Source organism: Harpia harpyja, chromosome 11, assembly GCF_026419915.1.
Source record: "Harpia harpyja isolate bHarHar1 chromosome 11, bHarHar1 primary haplotype, whole genome shotgun sequence".
NCBI classification, from domain to species: domain Eukaryota; kingdom Metazoa; phylum Chordata; class Aves; order Accipitriformes; family Accipitridae; genus Harpia; species Harpia harpyja.
Genome location: NC_068950.1, coordinates 13,177,981 through 13,198,761, shown reverse-complemented (window position 1 = coordinate 13,198,761; position 20,781 = coordinate 13,177,981). Strand labels below are relative to the sequence as shown.

At 36.2% G+C, this 20,781-nt stretch overlaps 1 protein-coding gene across 2 annotated transcripts; it reads right to left on the bottom strand.

The window, feature by feature from the left end:
- Positions 1–812: 812 nt before the first annotated feature.
- On the bottom strand, positions 813–20,535 carry ODR4 (odr-4 GPCR localization factor homolog). Of its 2 annotated transcripts, none has more exons than XM_052801502.1 (14): positions 20,280–20,535; positions 19,573–19,707; positions 19,005–19,136; positions 18,508–18,603; positions 17,257–17,363; positions 16,488–16,524; positions 16,224–16,364; positions 15,505–15,600; positions 14,913–14,978; positions 13,417–13,545; positions 12,647–12,737; positions 10,835–11,020; positions 5,489–5,581; positions 813–4,286 (listed from the first exon to the last, which is right to left on the bottom strand). In XM_052801502.1, exons 2-14 carry the CDS (start codon positions 19,669–19,671, stop codon positions 4,219–4,221), a joined length of 1,341 nt encoding a protein of 446 aa, XP_052657462.1. In that variant the 5' UTR covers positions 19,672–19,707; positions 20,280–20,535; the 3' UTR covers positions 813–4,218. The 2 variants fall into 2 exon arrangements, with proteins under 2 accessions (XP_052657462.1, XP_052657463.1); XM_052801503.1 differs by having other exon boundaries at positions 20,418–20,534.
- Positions 20,536–20,781: the final 246 nt, after the last annotated feature.

Sequence of the window (20,781 nt, the reverse complement as noted above, 5' to 3'; positions counted from 1 at the left end):
CAGGTTCTTACCACTCTTTTAAACACATTTTTTTCTCCACTTTTCATTCACATGGAAAATTCACAGGAGTAGCTGAAGGTTGCACTACTTCCCAACAGATCTGCACAACAAAGTAATTCTACTCAAAATTATTTGGGAAATATAACCCTGCAAAACATTACTGAAGGATTCATGAGATACCCTTTCAGACAAAATAATTTCAACACAACTTAGGCCTTGCCTTAAATAATGGCCAAAAAAAAAAAAAAAAGAAAAAGAACATGTGTCTTCTTGGTTTGTCCAATTTTAGGGACTATCAAAACACTACTGAATTTCTCCTTTTAATATCGTTTTGCCATGGATTCACATTTTAACAGACCACTAGAAACCTCACCTCACCTAAGTAATAAGAATGAACTTCCTTATCATCTCTTAACAATGTACAATCCTCTTTAACCTGTAAAACAATTCATGATTTTATTCCACCAAGAATTTAAATAGCATCTTCCCAAAATGTTATGATTTCTGTGTTGTAAATTTCTGAATGCAAAACTGTCATAAGTTTTTCTGACGGAACTCCAGGTGGAATAAAGCTTTTCCCTTAGAGCAGTCCTTTTTCCCCATACCCAAGCATGATGTTTACCCCTCAGCTAAAATCACCTTCATCTTAACATTTCATTTGCATCAGTAGGTTGACTCTTTAGAAAGCTACCATTTGCAGATTTACCTAACATTATGAAAATCTGATGATCTTGTAACAGGTTATGTAGAAGATAATGAATTATCTTCCGTCTACCACAAAAATAATCAGTTACTTGAGTAGCAGGCAACATTTATCTTGTATTTTTTGATGATATGTTTTAAAGAAGAGGCATGAAAAATTTCTGTCCTCTACACACCAGAAAATCTCCACGTAACTGGTGGGAACTTAACATTCTTAAGAACTTTCCTTCTTTATCAAACTTGTTTCAAAATTTATTAGGCTGCACATCAGCAGCCTGATCACATAAGCTTCATTCCTTTGAGAAACCAGGCTGAAAGCAAAAAAACCCTAACAAACAATAACCACCACACAAACTACATTTATAACTAGTTGTAAGAAATAAGCTGACACTCCAATTTAAAAGAGAGATTAAGCATGCTTAAGCAGGATTTCTTTCAACCTGTAATTTAAAAAAAAACAAAGAAAAAGAAAACACACGTGATACCAAGCCTCAACAGAAGCTCATGACTAATGAAGTTGCAAATAAAGCTCTGATCACAGCAGTCATCCATATTTCTGCAGAAAAAAAACCCTTCAAAAGAAAAAGCAAGACTTGACTCAAACATCATAATACTGTATGAAGATTCCTGAATAACAAAAAGTAAATGCTTCAATAGGCATATGGGAGCAGTCTTCCTGCTACCGTCGGCTACGGATACTCTTCCTTTTGACTCAGTCACAGAGACCCTGAGCATCCTCAAATGTTCTGATGCAGATAAAAATGGAGAGGGGGGAACTAATTATCAGCGGTGTCACTGCTGACTAAGAACAGAAGTTTTAGTAGATGTATGTCTGTTATCGGCAAGCTGAATGCTACCCCTCAGATGTACAAGGTTTATAATTCCTCACAACACCACTGAGGCTTTTTAAAACCACATTTTAAAACTACATAGCACAGAGAATAAGGTTTCTGTAAAGTTATTTCCATAACATCAATTTTAGAACTACACTTGGAAGAGCCAGATTTCCAGATGTGGAAGTCCCAACTGTTCCTCTAGACTCTTACATATTAAAATAAAAATATATCTGCAGTCATGGATACAAGTTAACAAAGCTCAGTTTCAGTCATGATGGAGTTTTCACAAACTGAAAGCTTCAGAAGATTACATAGGTAGCAGGAAAAGGATAAACCTATATGAAACCTGTGCAAAAGTTAAGCAGTAGTCAAGAAATAGACTTCTAAAAGGTTGCTTTCCTTTTTTCTTAAACACACCTTTTTGTTTTTCTTAAAGAACTCATTTTCTTACGTTATCAATGGTTAACAGTACAAAAAGGATGGGAAGCAAAACAACAATGAAATCCCCTCTTGGTTAGTTCTGTAATTCTTAGGCAAGCGAGAACCTGCTTTCTTCTACATGCACTATTTCCTCATGGCAGGATGACTGGAAGGCTCAATCTGTAGATACAAGTCAAATTACTAATTTTTTTCTTTGACAGGGTTATTTTCTTATTGCACATGGTAGTTAAATGCAGTCTCCTATATTAAAGCAGAAATCTCATCCAAAGCAACTTCTTTGCCTTCTTCCAACCTCAAATTGGAAAATTAGACTTCCACAGATCCTTGATACCTAGTTAGTTATAAGCTGAAGGATTAATTTGACTGCCTGTAGAAACGCCATAAAGAAAAGGTTCATTTACTAAACACTGAATAAGCTTGCAGGGGTGAAAGAAAAACAGTTCTTTGCTAGGGAATAACACCTCCAAACAAACTCTAATTTTTAGACCACAGGTGCTAAACAAGAACTATTGGAAGACTGTTTCATGACAATTTTCTTCTCTGGTGTAAGACATTTAGCATCTCAAACATTCTTCACGTCTATGGCTGAGTTTCAAGTAACAGGCAACTACAGAATAACCGTTTTGTATTTTACCTCTGAAAGCATACTTCCCACACCCCCAAAAAAAAGAAAAAAAAAAAAAAGAAAAGAGAGACAAAAAGAGACAAAAGACAAACTTCTTTCTTCTCATTACTCCCGTTCCTCCTTCTAATAGACTTTAGCAGAGCAATTTTTAAACCAACCATATTTTGAAGCACATTGCAAAATTAATCTTTTTCTGGACAGCACTCAACCTCTCCTGGAATCAACTGCTTCTGCATAATGCCATCTTGCCTATTGATTCCACCTGTTTGCACAGAATAACATGCATGTATAAAACATGCAGCAGCTGAAAACAGTGCCTCCATTACAACATTCACTTTCCTCTCAGAGGCCCTACTTGAGCAATACTAAGCACAAAAGATCAACACTGTGTTCCAAAATAGTTACTATACTAAAAGCAGCTCTTTCTCCAAACATGTAAAAATGGAATACCCAGATGAGGCAATAGTATTTAGGACACCTTTCTCATAGTTGCCTTTTATTAAAAGTATCCCAGCACATCCTTGATTAAGCTTTACAACCAAAATGTTTATGTTTTTTCTTAGTGTTCCAGTGCCTTTATACAAAAAAGAAATTTGCAGTGGTATTAAAATGCCCTAAAATCTGGAATTCTTTTCTATTGTAGTTCAGATCCAAGTAAACATCACATTTCATGCACAAATTATTCTTTACTAACCTTACCAGAATTTTTCCCTCCTTCCGCTCTCCTCATGGCAAGCAAACAATCATGTTATCACCTAACATACCCAGGAGAATATCTCATAATCAAGAGCTATCTGTTTATAGGCTAAAAATCCTGATTAGCAGTTTTGACAACTTGCATCTATCTACAAGTTAATCCACAAGGGCTGCCTAGATGTAGCTGTTGCTGAAATAGTTAATATTCCAAGAGAATGATGATTGAATTGGAGCTGGACAGAGAAATCCTTAAGAGTCACTGAGTAAAAGGTGCTGTATACACATCTCAAAAGTTCTACGCATTTTACTGACTTCTGAGTTCTCCAGGTCTTGAACTAAGGTATTTACAGGCTGAATTGGTCTAGTCTTGAAACTACGAGAAACTGTTTGTATACCTATTATGCTAGTTAACCAATATTATCTAAACCAATGCATATGGTGAAATGCTGGCTTCATTAAATCTAATTTTTCCCCAATTAACTTTAATGAGATAAGAGTTCTCTCAGCAAAGGAACCATTAAAGGAAGAATCGTCACACCAGGTAACTATGCTAGTCTTACCAATAGCCTGAAAAACACCAGTGATAGCATTTCGCATTAAAACAGCAAGTAGGAAGAAATTCTACATTTACTTAAGGGATTCTTCTAGAAAATAATACTATCATTCATTTATACAAAGCAACAGGGTTAGTTTCTTGTAAACTTGATTCACCTTCTACTTGATACTGTAACTGCATGATTCTACTTGATATATAGTAAGTGCATGCTGGAACAAGGTAACTGAACCTATCATTACAATTCATATTGCACATCTAACTGGCAATATTTAGGCAACAATTCTTAATTACTAATATATTAAACCCAGATGTTTCCATCTTGTAACTGGCCAATACTTCCATGAAGCTCCGGTTGCTTGAGTTTAATCACTGAAGTAATTGAAAGAGAAGATCGATGCAAAGACTGCAACAGCAGCTGCTATTACCACACCTAAAATAACAAAGGAAATGCATTCAGTGAGTGGCAAGGGCAGCACAGTCATCAGCAGCTAGGGTGTGGAGGGCAGGGTCCAGGTGAATGGCAAGCAGGAGGAGAAATAAGAGCCACCCCAAAAAACATCTACCACTGCGAAGTCTAAATCTACAGCTACGATGTCAGATAATTAAATTATAAAAGCTCCACATGACATTTCTAATCAGAGCAGGATTCCTCCAGAAATCCAGATGACCGCATACTTCTGTAGTACCTTGGCCATGTCCTGGCCCATAAAATAACGCACTGACTCTGCACTACTGCTTAATTCTAGGAATCAGGCTAGGAAAAATAACAAAAATTTTAAGCTTTAAGAAACAAAAACTATTAAGTTTTTTCTTGTCTGTGTTGCACTACATGTATTCTGTAAGTCTTTGTAGCACAACAGTCATTTTTCCTGTTGATTAACATGTTTGTTACTGATGCAGCTGAGAAGATGACACAAAAAAACAGAACACCTGAGTGATGATTCAAGGGAAAACATTTTGACATCCAAAGCAAACACATATTTACTGCTACTACTCTTTAATCTTCCAGTTACCATGTTCTACTTCTAAGCATTAATAGAAAACAAAAGTTACTGTTTTGACGACTGAAGTGTATTTTAATATGAAAAGACAGTCAAACTCACAGCGAAGAGAACTGTACTAAGTGCAGACAGATATCTGAGAGCTGGACTATGGAGTATCATGGAGAAGTTGTATTTGAAAGAAGAGTTCTGTGGCTGGTGTTCCCTGAATTATTGAGGCTGACAATTAGCACCCAAGCCCATATGTATTTGTCAGCTTCGGAAGAAGATTTGTGAGTCACTAGCCAATTTATGGATGCCTACTTGACAAAGCCATTCAACTGTGTTGGTTTTTTTTAAAGTATGGAATTATAGAAGTGGTGGCTCTCCAAAAAAGAAATAAAGCTACGTGAGCCTTTTGTATTGACTTGTAGGCTGAATGAATGCAAACACTGGTTTTGTTCCAATAGCAGGCTGTGGTTCTTTCTTCCCCAGAAACACCCTGCACCTACAATACTGAAATGGGGACTCATTTTAGAAAAGTATTGTATTAATCTCACTAGTTTATTAATAATGCTGTGGAAGCTAACAGTACTGAAAGGGGGCATTATAATTCTGGATTGCCATAGCAAAAATCAGGGAAGTAACATACCCATATTTTGTTGAAGTTTCAACAGCAGTGTTGCTTTTGTCAGTTGTTGCTGTTGTGTGTCATCCATGTTGTCAGTAACTGGACAAATATCAACTGCATGGAAATCAAGTGAAGAAGTAAATACCAGGTGAAAAGCTAACAGTTGTGTCTTACAGTTGAATTAATGCAAAAGGCCAAGAACTTCCTTTCAACTTTATAAAGTACATTTATGGTAGAAAAAACAGTTTATTGCAGTAGAAATGGTACAATAGCAACAGCATAGCACTAAACTATTCCATATGGCTGGAAGAGAAAAAATAAAGAGAAGAGAAAAAATAAAGAGAAAAAATAAAGAGAAAAAATAAAGAGAAAAAATAAAGAGAAAAAATAAAGAGAAAAAATAAAGAGAAAAAATACATTTGGGAAGGATCTACTCTTCCAAAACTCATTTTCCACACCCTGCATCCAGAGTAACATATCCAACACCCTTTACATAACCTGAGGAGAATTTCACTACTCTGAGCGGGAACCACCAAAATGAACCATTAACCACCTTTCAAGATCAAAGTTTTTCCTTCCAAGCCATCTGTCCAGAGTTCAGGCTACATGGAGTGAGCCCAGCATCACCTCCCTACCCAATAGCCATAGATGCTTTTTTTCAAAGCACAGAAATTCCTTTTTGAAGGTCCGCTAAAAATACACTTTCAGAGCAGGCATAAAGGACACATTCCCCTTTGGAACAATTACTAAATCCTTAGACTGCTCAGCCAGTGAGAGAGAGAGCTTGAATCTATTTCCAGACTGATGGGATTCAAATCTGTATCTATTTCCTTTCCAAAGATTTCCCTAATCACTTGGCTATATCCAGCTTGTTAGAGAGGGGAAGGAGAGAAAGAAGGGAATTAATCTTAAGTCCTCTAGCTGAACTTGTTCGTGTATCCCACATAGAGCAAGCATGCTTTGGACTACCTAGTTCAGTGATAAGGCTACTTGATGGTGGTAGGCCAAAGGTCTTCAATTTGCGTTCCTGTTCCCAGGATAGTTTGCTAAGGCATCACTTGTCAAAAGTTCTGACTACAATTCAGTAGCTACTATTGCAGACATCTTCTGGACAAGTATACAGTACGAGAAAGTGTTTGTGCTATTGCAGTGAGATCTGGATGTCTTTGGAAAGAACAGAATGGGCATGCTAAGATAAGAAAAAAAGCCTAACAGATTGTTCTTGTCCAGAAGATGAAGAAGAAAAACCCACAGCAGTACCAGATATCAAGTTTTAGCAGCCCGTGGAATACTGATCTAAATGAAAACAGATCTCCTATTCCCAGAGTGGGGTTGTCAATCACCTATAAATTACAAATTATATAGTTGAGTAATAAGACACATCCCTTGTATGACTCATACGAAAATGATTCATGGACAAGCACTTTCTCTATCATATCATTAGCTATGGGGGAAATGTATAATCTAGATATGTGATCAGAAAGGTTGCTTCTGTCATCTAAGGTGAGTCATGTGCATGACTGTCTTCAAATTCTTTTTAAGTCAAACTTGCATAAGATCTGTTGTTACAAAAAAGCACTCAAGCTAGACATTTAGGATCTGTCTTTAGACATTTTTATCCTGAACCCACTGACTTTGTATAGGATGTACTACAGAAGTAGCAATTAATAACTGTCTGATACAAAACTTAACAGGCTAGAAAGATACATAGATATACACACAAACATATATGCACACATTAAGCATAAACATGGCTTTGAGATCTCCCTGCAAGCTGCACATACATGTAAAATAAAAATAAGGACACAACATTTCAATGCAAGGGGTGCTTTTTTGAAGATAAATTATCAAAAATCTCTGAAGCCCACTGGTCCACAATGAGGCCGTAGTTTCACCATTATTTTTTCTGTGCAAAGGAAAACACACCCTCATCTGCCTAAAATATGAGCAGTTATCTTCAACTACAGTAAATGAATTATTAATTGTTGCAAGATAGCTTTTAAAGTAAGTACCTTAACTAGCACAGTAAGAGCACCACATTCTCTCCAAACTACAACAGTTTTCAATTCCCTAAAACAACATATCACTTTTAGAGAAGCTGACCACATTTCTTGGGTCACCTCTGAAGTCTAGATCCAGCAGGTTTCTTTCTGCTTTAGTTTTGATGAGCAAGTAGGATAGTTTGTGCCCTCTAACTTTATGTTTCTTTGCACCTTCGTAAGAACTGCTGCACGTTTCTGAAGGTAACTTTTGAAGCTGCACATCAAGGCAGCAATGCTCGCTTGCTCAGGGGAAAAAAAGAAAGAAAGAAGAAAAAAGAAAAAAGAAAGAAACACCCTTGAGCTCTTTAGTTACCAAAGGCATTTTTGTCATTAAGTTATGGAAGACTTGCATGTGATGCAGCTGTAGTATAAATCACACAAAGAATTTTTAAAAGCAGATGCTTTCTCGTACCAATTATATGAATCCTTAATTCTTCATTAATGCTTCAATTTATTAACAAAGATAGGGGAGCGATTACCACTACTGAAGTCTTATTTATGTTTATCCACTCAGGGTATTTAACACACCACCACCACCCCTCCCCGTACCAAGAAGGGGCATGGATTTAGTAACGCCAATCATAAAAGCAGAGCTATCAATTGCTTGTATTAAAGCACTAAATACCTTGAAACTACAATGTTAGAGCTATTTATATCTTTCAATTATAAATAGGTCAGTTTTTACTTCCTATTTTCCATGTAACAATTTTAAAGCATGACCCAGTAGTGACCTCACTGGAGAGTTGTACAAGGAATCAAGAGAACAAAAGCGTAGGAGACAGCAGCAGAGGCCATACTAAGCACACGAAACTGACCTTCTCAAAATATCTTTATTTCATATGTTTTGACTAAAAGCTGCTTAAAAAAATAAATCTTTTGGCTGTACTGATTAGATTCTCTTCTTCTCAAGTGCATGTTTTAAAAAGCAACAAAAAAAGAAATTATTTCAAAAGCCTGCTCAAGTTCTTGAATTTTAAACAATTATTTTTATCAGCAAACTTTCCCCAGAACTTCACTATGGATAGCATTTCCACTTAATTCAAGGTTGGTGCCTAAGACCACAGGAATCGTGATACAAACAGAAAGGCTAATGTCAAAATTCACTACAAACCAATTTTTATACCATTACTGAATATTGACTATTATTAATAAAGACAATGCTAAGCTTTGAGAAACAACAAATGCTACCCAAATTGGAACGATGCATTGAAAAAGCCTTTACACAAGGGAAACCCCAAACAATCATTGTGTCACAAAAATACGTTTACAGCAATACTTACACGCTTCATACTAAAGTACCAATAAAAATCAAATTGCAAAAATTAATGCTTTTCTTTACAATGCAGAACACTTTTCTTACACAGTTAACAAGTCTAATTTCTAAAACAGCCTTCCTGGCATCAATAAAAGCGTATACATAAATCACAAGTTACTAATGGACTAACAATGATTACCAGAATCTAACACTGTTGTGCTGAGAGCATTATCATCATCATCGCTATTAACAGAACCCATTCTATGGACAAATTTCATGGTGTTCACTGGGACAAGGCCAGTCTCAGTTTTTACCAAAATCCTCTTTGTATGTTTTCTTTCCTTTCCTCTGCTATGCACTTACTTAAATTTACATTTTTTTTAAAAAAAGAAAAATAAATCCCACACTCCTAACTCTATAACCAGCAAGCTACAAGAACATACAAACTCATTTTGTGAGCTACCTGGACATCATTTTATGCCTATTAATGGCATCAAATCTTTGTGATGTATTGCTGTTAGTCTAAATCATGCTTTCTTCCTACCTCCAGATCATACATCCTTATACAAGCAATGAAGCTAAACTGAATCATCTTCTCTTTCCCTCCCACACCTTTCTCCACTGCTACAGAAATATTAATTTGCTTCCCTAAGTTATACTAATTCCTTAAAGCTCAGTAATAATTAGCTTTAAGATTATAAAAGTTAATCTTATAATGCAAGAGACATTTTTACTGGCTTTCCTGGTTTTGTTCAGGTTCTTGAGCTGTGTACATCTTTTACTTCTTGAGATAATGAGTCAGATTCACTGCTAACAGCTTTAGTTAAAGCCTGGGAAAACTGATCAATTTAGAAAGACATAAGAATTTATGGTTAGCTCTGAAATTACGAAACTCAAAAAACCCTCCAGGTAAACAACTAGGTCAAGTAGAATATCATTAATCACAGTTCACCCTACACAGCAAGCTCATGGCTACATTTTCCATTTTTTGTCCCTAAATGCCAACATCAAAAAGTGTCCAAAGTTCTTATCTGAGAATTAGCGTTATTTTTTTTTTTCATTTTTTATTATAAACCTGTAACCTGCAGCTCATTCACATTTATGGGGCAAAAAAGGGAAGAAATCTCTTCCGTAAGATCACAGGAAGTATTATTAGGAAGCATTTCAACTACAGGTTTGACTCCTACATTGAAATCAAAGTTGTATGGGAAGAAAAAAACCACCGACAGGAAATTATATAAACCAGAAATATTCAGAAAAAAGTCAGTAACTAGGTTATAGCAAAATATTTGTATTAAAACAAATATAACAGTCTCATAATCAGATCATAAACTTATAAGACATGCAGCAGAAAAGGAAGAGCGCTCTCTATTTTCTTCCCATTTTGGGTGAATCATAAAACTTCAGTTATGGGCACTGCATTTAATACATAAATTAAAACACTCAGAACAAAGAAAGGTACTTTGTATTTTTGAAAGAGTCAGGTTTTAGCATGACATCTTCCTGAAAGACACATTAGACTATATATGTATTTTTTAATATTTAGTGATAAAACAGTAGATTTGACTAAAGCTCTCAACTTCTTATTCTAGCTTATTCTATGTAGTATCAGAACTACTCAGCTCTTAAACCAGCAAAGTTGAACTACTAAAAAAGTAACCAGAATATAAAGCTTTACAGGGTTTTTTTACAGTTTATTTGCTAATATACGATCACCTCTAATTCAATTGCAGTGTAATGTATGCTAACCTTGTTAAGCCATATATTTATGTGTCTACTGTAGTTCATGAGCTGCAACCACGATTGCATAGATAATGCAGTGAAAGAGCAAAATATCTGAGAGAAGAGAGAAAGGTCTGTTACAAGTCAAATACAAAAACTGCAAGAACCCTTACCACTTTTCACAAATATATTTAAGCTGTAATTAGATTGATATAAACCCTTAGAGCTTGATATGAAGTAAGCCAACTTTAAGCATATCCATATCTGGATAAAACTGGCCTATGCCATTAGTCAACATTTTTGTAATCCATGACGCAGTCTATCCTGGTTCTCAGATACTGTATTTACCTGTGTTAATTTCCTCTGCTATATGGATATCTTCAGCTTGCACAGATTGATCCAACATCTCAACAAAACGTTCCTGAATTTCTCCAGTGGCCTCATCACCAAACTTATAATCACTGAGCATCACACTGGATCCAGCAACAGGGACAAACAATCTTTGAGGTAAGACATAATACTCCCTCTCAAAACCTGAAAGAAAAGGGGGAAAAAAATACCATCCAAATAAAAGCCTTGCCAGCTATGGTAAGATTCCTTATTAATCTCTGACCATAAGATAAAGCTATTGCAAAAGAACTGCTCAAGGTTTCCATGTAAAAATCTTGTTTTCAGGCATGGCTTGTTTCATTGTTTCTGTTCTATGAAAGTTTTGGCTGCTATTATACTGATTTATATTCTTACATTAGTCTCTCCAGAAATACCTAAGAGACCTCCAAAACAGACCATAAAATGTTAAACAGAACTTTTTTCATGTTTAGAATGACTAGAAAAGAACTCTAGGAAAGACTGCACATAAGAGTGTACACAGAACAGCACGATTTCAACACCACAAAGCATTGAAAACATTTGGCTGCTTTATGCCATAAAGCCACAAAGTACGGGTGCCACCTAAAGAGGAAAAGGAAAACTGCATGCAATTGAAAACAAGTTTAAATCATGCAGGTTGGATAAAGCCGGCTAACACCAAAACAAACCACGTTATCCTAAAGTAAATGGTAATTCTGAACATGAATAATTTTTCCTTACACAATCAGCCGGTTTCCATTTCTCTTCCATTTTTTCTAAAATCACTACCGAAGACAACATCTTTTAAAAGGCTTTTCTTTTATATAAGATCTTCAAAATGATATTTCAATTAACCAATAATATTTGGTTTAAAAAAAACAACAAAAGAACAAGAAGATAACTTGATACCATTGCAGTGACTCAAAGAAGTTTAAAGAATCACGCAGCACGAGCTAGGAGATCTGGTCTCAGCATATAACCCCTCAGTTTTTAATATAATCATGATAGGAAGTTTTATTTTCATCAGATCAATTTGCATTGTGTTCTGGCCGCTGCATGGTGCTCTGTTAAATTCAAGCTAATGCAATCCAGCAATTATTCACGGTGCTGAAATAAGATCTATTTCTTTAAAAGACACAAAGACTGTAAAATAGTTTTTGATGAAGAGAAAGAAGTCCAGGGGCAGAGACAACACAAATTATATATTTGTACAGTTAGTTAGAAAAAAATAATCAGGATACTTCTGCACATAATAATCACCACATACAATGCCATAATTAATTTAATGGAGATGAACTATCAAACTTCAAAGCTCATGTCCACTAGCATTTGTAACATAGGTGATATAAGAACATGGAAGGCCATGCCCAGCTGGTTCTTTTAATCCTACCAAGTTTTAGCATACTTCAATATTAATAGGAATACCATATACAGTGATTAAAAAAAAAAAAAAACCCCACACAAAAATGTAAAATGTGCAAGTTACAGTTAGAACTTCAGTGATGGGAGTTTCAACTACAGTATTTTTAAAAATTACAAAATTTCTGATCAGTGAGAAAGAAGCTGAAATTGCATTTTCTGGTCATGAGAACTGAACACAAACTTTGTATGAAAACTGGGATGCCAAAGAACCTATCTGCACTTGACAAAAATTCTCATGATTTAAGAAAAAGTCAAGGCTGCCAAACAGAAATTACGCTATATGCTTTTTATTCTGCTCTAACCAAACTGGAACTTCAGTACCCTAGCAGGATTTTCTACAAGAACCAAAATTCACTGCAAATGTAAGCTGGTTATTCTCCGAATTCCTACTTTTTTTGTGAGGTCCTTCATTTATAATGAGATCTTCAAATAGTATGTCACAGCGATCACTCAATGTGTTTATTATATCTCTTTTCAAAGCCTGCAAGGACAAAGCGAAAACATCAGTAATATAAAAGCCATTTGCAAAGTTTTTGACTAGTAAGAAACAACAAAAGAAGTCCCTTATAGGGTTTAACCCATGTTGAAAGAACAGTTTTTCCAGAAAATAAAAACTCTAAAGAGAATTTTAAAAAGTCCAATAAAGAGAAGCTAACATCAAAAGAATTAAAATCAAAAAAGAAAATAACAAAAATTAAAAGCTGAGGAAAATGTTAGTATTGTTAGAATAAGAACTGACAACTTCTAGACATTACTATTAAAAACAAACAAAAATAATCACAAGGCATTGACTCAATAATGGGAAAAAAAAAATCACTGAACAAATAAATCTGTATTTTCCCTCTACACATACAAAAATATAGTCTGTAACCTTTTCTTAATTTTAAGAAAATTTGTCACAGCCTAATCACTTTGACAATTTGTGTAAAGTTTCATCATGGAACAGCCTTAGCAACAGGACACACACCTGCTAAAAGTGAAAAAGGAACTGAATCAATCACACACACACAGATGGCTTCTAAAAAAATCCATATGTTCAAGGGAATGAACATCTTAACACCAGTTTAGACCATGTCATTTTGGCAAAGAAAAAGCAGTATGACAAATTTCTTGTATTTCATAAAAATGTTTCTAATGAACTAAAAAAAACTTTTCACTACCTGAATAGCTTCTTTAACTTTTGGCTTGTAGTTATGTACATAGGCTCTGCATTTCACAGCACCTTTGAGATTTATGGAACCACTGCAGACCTGGACTGTAGCTGTTGATCTATGACTTGAACCCTGGGACTGAAAAATAAACACGTTTCAGTTTTATCTTGTTACCTAGGCACTTGCAGCATGAGTAACAAAAAACAGAACTAGGAAATTAATAGCATACCTTAAAGATGTTTACATATAGCCTGTTTTCCCTCATAATAAAAATTTTTTTCTTTTTTTTTAAGTTTTGTTAGTTAAGACTGAAAATCTCTCTCCTTTTCCATTATGGAGAATATATTTACTTTTCCAGACATTCCATTTCTTGCAATTTAAATATTTGTGTGTATGAGACTTCTAAAACTTTTCGGGCAAGTAGATTGTGGCTAATTAGTATTGCAATCTATAAATCTTTTTAAGATTTTTTTTTTTTTAAAAGATGAAGTTTGTATGTTTACTATATAGTAAGCATAACCTGCGGTATCCTGAGTGTCATCTCATCAGTCAGTACTAAATTATAAATGTGGTCAAATTTAGAACTGTATCAAACTGTTGCCTAGAAATATTCACCCTAATTACCAAAACAATTACTGTGCTGCATGAGGCACTCTAAGACAACACCTGGAAACACAGGGATGCATAACTTCCACATGAACTGCATAAACTCTCTCTGCCAAAACAAAAAGCTTTCCTTTCTGAGGCAATTAACCATTGGAACAATGTAACAACAAAAGAAGCCGAGATACTCACCAAGTCTTTAAAATGGCATTTTATACATTTCTGGAAGTTTTGCTAAACATGACTTTAGAGAATCCAGGAACTACCTGACAAAACGGTATGGCCTGTGCTGTGCAAGAACAAAACAATGCCTGGACACACTTGGATCTTTAGGACCTAGACTGGTGCACCTAATTCAGGGTTCAAGTCAGCATAACTTTTGGTAGAGAGGAAACTCCTGACACAGACCCAACAGCTCCAGCTTACGATTCAGCTCCCAGGGTCTGTACCTTAATCCAGAACTAGTGACTGAGCTTCTGATGAAAGCATTCAAGTAAATGTCCATAGCTAGCCATGGCAAACTGAAGCATGGGGGTGATTCTGAACTTCAGAATGATGCAGTCACCTTGAAATCAATGTACGCAGGTATGTCCAGGTATCCTACTATCAAATGAATTAAAGGACTTTACTTCTATCACCAGTTTTTCAAATTTTTCTTGCAGCTGTACTGTGCAATTGTTAGACAACGTGGTTATCACACCACAAGAATTTCTGAAGACACAAAATATGCAGATCTGTTCACAATCAGTTTCACAGTCAATATCCATGGGGGGAAAAAAAAAAAAAGTCTTAAGATTAAGTAATCTGGATTTCTAGACAATAATTCAGTATCCTATTTCATTTTTTATTCTATTTTATACGATAACAGCGAGGTTATACTTTACAAACCACTAAATACTTACCAGCTGTGTCAGAACCTTGACATCAGAAAACTGAGTGCTGGACTGAGTATTTCCTCTTAACTTTTTCTGAGGGAAAAAAATTCTTTGTGTCATGAAACAAAAAAAAAAAATCTCCCTAAATCAAAGTCTCCTCACTATGCTATAAATTGTGTCCTAGTTTACAGCTTTTAAGAAAGAACAATGGCATATAGAAAACAGCCATGAGAATATAAATACAAAACTAAAAGGAGATGAATGTATCAGCCAAACAAGGTGCTTCCACTCTTTGTTAAACATTTAGACATATGTAGGTCTTGGAAATCTTATCACCTACATTCACACCTTACTCATGTTGTTTAATGAGGACACAGCATATAGAAAAATTTTTAGTTGGACTTCACATATAATTATTGTGTTCACATTGCCAGAAGAAGAAGAGGCAATCTGCAGCAATAAAGATGGGAACACAAGCAGTCCAGCGTATTAGTTACCCAAAATAGGCCAATTAGATCAACAAATGTTGTACAGAAGACGTCTCAGTCAATGCTTTATCACACTGGAGGTTCTAACTACACATCTAATAGAGTTCAATTCCTTGTTATTTGGTACTCACCTGCCCTTCCAGTAGTTCTGTATCATCATCTTTAATTTGTCCATTGATCAGAAAAACGCTGTCTTCTATCTGTTTTGACCATCGATTTAACCCATTCTTTAAAAAAAGTGAAAACACAAAAATCCCATAATAGGTAAGAGAATTTCACTAAAACAGTTGGACAGTATCATGCTGAAAATTATAGACATACATGTTTCAACAGTTACTCAGAGAGTTTTAAAGTCTCTGAAAAATCTGTCTATGTTTTTCCAGAGCTAAATCTTAAAACCAACAAGTTCAAAATATATCCACTAAGAAACAAGCATTTCGAAATATTGAAGTGCTACCCCAGGGATCTGATTTTTGTAGACGGATGCAGACTACTGATAGTCAATTCATATTAAAAGCACCCCATACCTCTGTTCTAATTGGATGTAACCTTTCACTAGGTGAAGCAGGAGACTTTAGTTGAAATACTCATGACAACTGCCAAATAATTCTGAGCAAAGGAAACTGCCAACACTAAGCACAGCAGAAGAAAAGCTATCCACATTTTTTATACTATGAATGCTTCATAGTAACTTCAAATTACATTTAAAAGAGGAATAACTGCCAAACATTCTCCGCTGATTAGTCCTACTCCTCTACTCACACTATTCAAATCTTTCTCTCTCATTTAATTTTCAACAGAAAAAGTAGTGTAGAGACCAACAACAAAACTGGTGCAGCCAGTTAGTTACCTTGGTATTTTTCTCCAAGTCATGGTTCGGTGAAGTAGCAAGAAGTGGAATGTGAATATTAACATTTACTGTACAGTTCAAAGCCAACCAGGATGCAGACAGAGCACTCTGGTATTTCCAATCTGCTGGTTTAGGTGAGCTCTGAGAACAGAAAAAAGCAACAAAGCATCTATACAAAACACTGTATAACTCAAATAGAGATTTTTTTCTTGAAACTTTGCTTGTCATGCATTAAAAGCTGTACACACAGGGTTACGAGCTTACCTTTGGATCTTGTACATCATAGGTTCGGCAAACTACTCTTTGCTACTTAAAGAAAAAGATCCAGTGAAAAGCAAAAAAACCAAGTAAGAACAATTCACCATTAACTTTGTCCTTTAACTTCTTTGTTGAGCTAATTTATGCACTGAAGAAAGTTCTCACCTTTCATTAGCGTAAAAAAAGTGGAAAAACATTTGACTGTAAACTCCAACTACCATAATGATGCTGTCCCATCTCTTACAAATATATTAAGATCAATAGGTATTCACAGGGAGAACCACCAATGCACCAATTTGTAATTTGTCCTTGTCTCTCTCACCTCTCCAAGGAAAAACCTTGCTTTCTCTCCTTGTATTATCTCATTATCAACAGACCTAGCATTCTTCTGCAGCACTAGTACAGATCCCACATGCCCACTACTTCCCCACTTCCATGTAGAATATCATTGGTAATAGCAAGCTCAAGAAGCTATACAGTTTTTTAGATGTTATCTTAAATTTACGCAAATCAAAACTGACTGGGGAAGGCATAATTTGATGCCACCACACAAACAAACCTAACGGTAAGAAATGACGAAAATTTTGCAAGGGTAAGAGGGTCAATAGTCTTACTCATGGGTAATCAGAAAACTTCATGATTTCAACTTACTGATCTATGCCTATCTGAACTGAAACAACTTCCTCCTTGCAATTTATCATTTATTCAGAAATAACTACAGAAAAGAGGTTGGGGATAGCAGTCTCAATCAATAAAGCTTGTTTATAAAGGATACTTTCTTGTAGCAGAACAAATTTGAAGAGCTGCTCTTTCTGAGACCTCCTCCTCAGCAGGTTTCCAGAGCCTTCTTTTAGTCAAGGACTTCTCCACTGAGAAGATTAGCTAAAGATGAAAAAAGTATGATGGATTTTTTCACAAAAATAATGCATTATAATTTCTGGAAAATAGTCTTGTACTGAAGTTCTAAGTCCAAGCGATATCATAATTATGTATAAACAGGAAATACAGCTTCCATGTCACAAAATGTCATGTTAAAAGAACATTCAACAAAGACTCATAGGCAACCACTCCAAAGCGAAAGTCGCTTGTGAAATCTTAATTCAGCTTCCTTGTAAACCAAACCAAGCAACACACATTCACATATTCAACTTGCATGCTTTTCTCCTCACAAAAATATTACAGCTTTATATCTATTAGTTGAGGATCAGGAAAGACAGCTGTGCAAAATAGCTATTAATTAAAAAAAAAAAACCCAAACAAATTTTAATTCAGCAATCACCGATCACCTGGACACAGCTCACCTTTTTTTGTCGGCTACTAGTTTCAGTAATCACAACTGAGATGTGATTGTGTTGCACTGCCAAAACTGAATCTTGGACCTTAGGCTTTAGAACCTACTCATGTTTAAATCATCCATCACGCTTACTTTATGAAAATGATAAAATGAACCTACATCTCCAGAACAGAAACCCAATGTGGCACTAGATGCCCCAATACTGAAAAAAAAATGCATTTTACATCTATCAGACAGTAGCACATTCTAAGTAGTTTTTAAATATAACCCCCCAAACCTAAGTCAAATACTCCTAGTTCTATACAAGATATCCATTTTAAAGGAATCAGAGCTATAGATCTTTCACTACTGTAAACATCTCTCATTCATTCAGACAAAAAAAGCTAACATGCTACCACTACTAGCAATTGTGCCACAAGGATTTAGTTTAATATTAACCTTGAAGATGTCTTCCTTAAGCCCGAATGTCCACTTCCAGTAAATACAGTAAGATTTGCTATTACAGTAACAAACATCACAAGAAACAGAAAGTTAGCAAATACAAGGTGTGCTGTAGTCCCATAGGACAGCAATTTCTGATGTTTCAGTCTCAAAACCATACCTCAAACCAGAACATTTGTGCTTTTAGAAATAAAGCAACAAAACAACCATATATATTCAAGTCAATGATAGAAAATTACTCAGCTACACACCTAAAGATATTCCTGTCTTTCCACCAGGAAGTCTACTTACCTTGCGCAAAGCATTTTGACAATCTTTTGACAGTTCTGGAGTTGCAATAATAAATACACCTAGAACTAATAAGCCTCCAGGGAGCATTCTAGAAACCTTAAAAAAAAAAAAAAAAAAAAAGAGAGAGAGAGAACATTAATAGGAATCAGAGATCTAGCAAGCATGTAACTTGATATATCAAAATTTTCTAATGACGCAAGTACGCATCAATAGAAGAAATGAATTAAGCAAGAATGTTTTTCATTTGTATGTTCCTCTGAAATGTCTAAACACATCTTGAAAACTTTCTTGCTTCAGTCCTATCAAGTCTCTGTTTCATCATGAACTTTGAAAAAAATACAGATATTTTGGTTTAAAATATCTGTGCCTAACATGGTTAGGAAGGTTCTTTTACTTTGAGAAAAAGTCTTGAGACTACATAAGTGATGAGATAGTTTTTGTCGATCTTATTTCCTTTCTATTCCTCCCAAGCCCTTCATTAATTCACACCGTGCTACCTGACTGGCATGCGTAGTTATCCATTCTTCATCGATGGATGCCAGTTTTGAAGGACTGATGTTGTCTTCCTTCTGCTCTTCCTTTGGAGGCGTTCGGACAGCCTGAATTACGTAGTCTCTTTGTGGGGAACACTGTCAAAAACATCAATATAAGCAAATATACCATGAGGTTGATATCAAGTCTGAGACTATACTGCATAATATAGTAACTGCAAGGGTTGCTTTATACTAGGTATTGTTAAACTCTGTAGTAATCTGTTGCAAAAATAATTCCTTCATGGGTTTTTTTGCCTTTGCCTTAATGCCTTGTTTAGTGATAAGTTTTATTTTTATGATTTTAATCTCTTTTCTACGTGTTGTATCTTTCACAAAAGGATTTTAAAAGACTTGAGTAGTTGGTTGACACTGCAAACCCTCTGGAGAAGTCTCTTCTGGTCATATTACCACCCTCCTGCATCATACAAGCTCAATGTGATGTTAATAGGCTTATCCCAGATGATTAAGGCCAAGGGGGTTTTCCCCTATTAACATGAACAAATGGAAAAGACTTCAGATATTACACACTTACCTGCCCTATTAACAGGCCAGTGACATAAGGCTTTAATTTTGTGCTGAGGTCTGAAAGATACTGCCCAATAGCTTCCTCAACAAAGTAAGTTCTACCCATTACAGCAGGTTTTAGACTAAGTATTGTAGTTTCAATCTACAAAACAAATAACGTATTAAGTCAGAGGAAGTATATATACTACACCGGTTACATGAAAATAAGAGTCTCACACAAAGATGCTGAATAGATTAATACTTTATCTGTCAACAAAGGTTAGTTAAGTAGCTTTATGATCTGCAAGTTTGATTTTTTAAATGAAAAACATAGTTCTCTATACTAGAGGAAGTATGTGACCCTTATTTGAAAGAAAGCTATTTTAAATACCTGCCACTGAAATGACATGGCAAGTAATGCAAGCAAATGCTAGGAAAAGCATGTCTTCAAGCAACAATTTCTTGCTGCATCATGTTTCATCAGAGGCCAGAACGTAAAGTGCACATTTTTGCATTCACATTCCTCTTTGAGGGACTTGCTAAATTCCACACTTGTACTTAAACATGCTGCGCACAATTTTCATTCCAATTCCTAAGGCATTAAAAGTACAGCATCTGGGGACTATCCAAAAGGCCATCCTTGCAGCTCCTATCAGTAGCCATGTGAAGCCATGGGGACTGCCACTGACACCCCTCCCTTCCACGCAGACCTATTCTGAAAACTGCTTAACACACCGAGGACTTTCACAAAAACTAAATATGAGAAAGCAAAGGGCATTCTGAGTTTCCGCAAAGGTGTCTGCTGGAGAAAGCTGCACAGGGACGGCAGAGCTGAAGCTCCGGACCAGGGCTTGGAGGAAGGCTGTCACCCACCTCACTTCAGCCCACCCAGCCGGGCCAAAAGCACCTCTGCACCCGCACTGGAGCCCGGCCCACAGCTCGGCGGTCGCTCCCGCGCAGCTCCCCCACCGCCTCGGGACACCCCCAAGCGCTCCCCGCACTCGCCTGACGGCCGCGGCTGCCGCCGAGTCCCGAAGCTCGGCCGCCACCACCTCAGCGCTGCCGCCACCACCTCAGCGCTGCCGCCGCCACTGCCGCCGACTCAGCGAAGCACGGAGGTGACCCGCGTCACCGGCAGGCGCCACTCGCGCCCCGGCATAGGGTGATGACGCACAACAACCCAGACGCGAGCGCGGGAAAAGGGCGCGCAGAGGGAGAGCTCAGCGCCAACGCCGCC

Bases quoted from the DNA above. Each gene is read 5' to 3' on its own strand.
- ODR4 (XM_052801502.1), bottom strand. From the start codon at position 19,671: ATGGGTAGAACTTACTTTGTTGAGGAAGCTATTGGGCAGTATCTTTCA. The intron at 16,525-17,256 runs GTATCCTTTATA...TAAGTAGCAAAG, and splicing joins ATTTGTTCTGCTACAAGAAA to AGTAGTTTGCCGAACCTATG. The intron at 15,601-16,223 runs GTAACTAACTGG...CTTTTTTTAAAG, and splicing joins ACTTGGAGAAAAATACCAAG to AATGGGTTAAATCGATGGTC.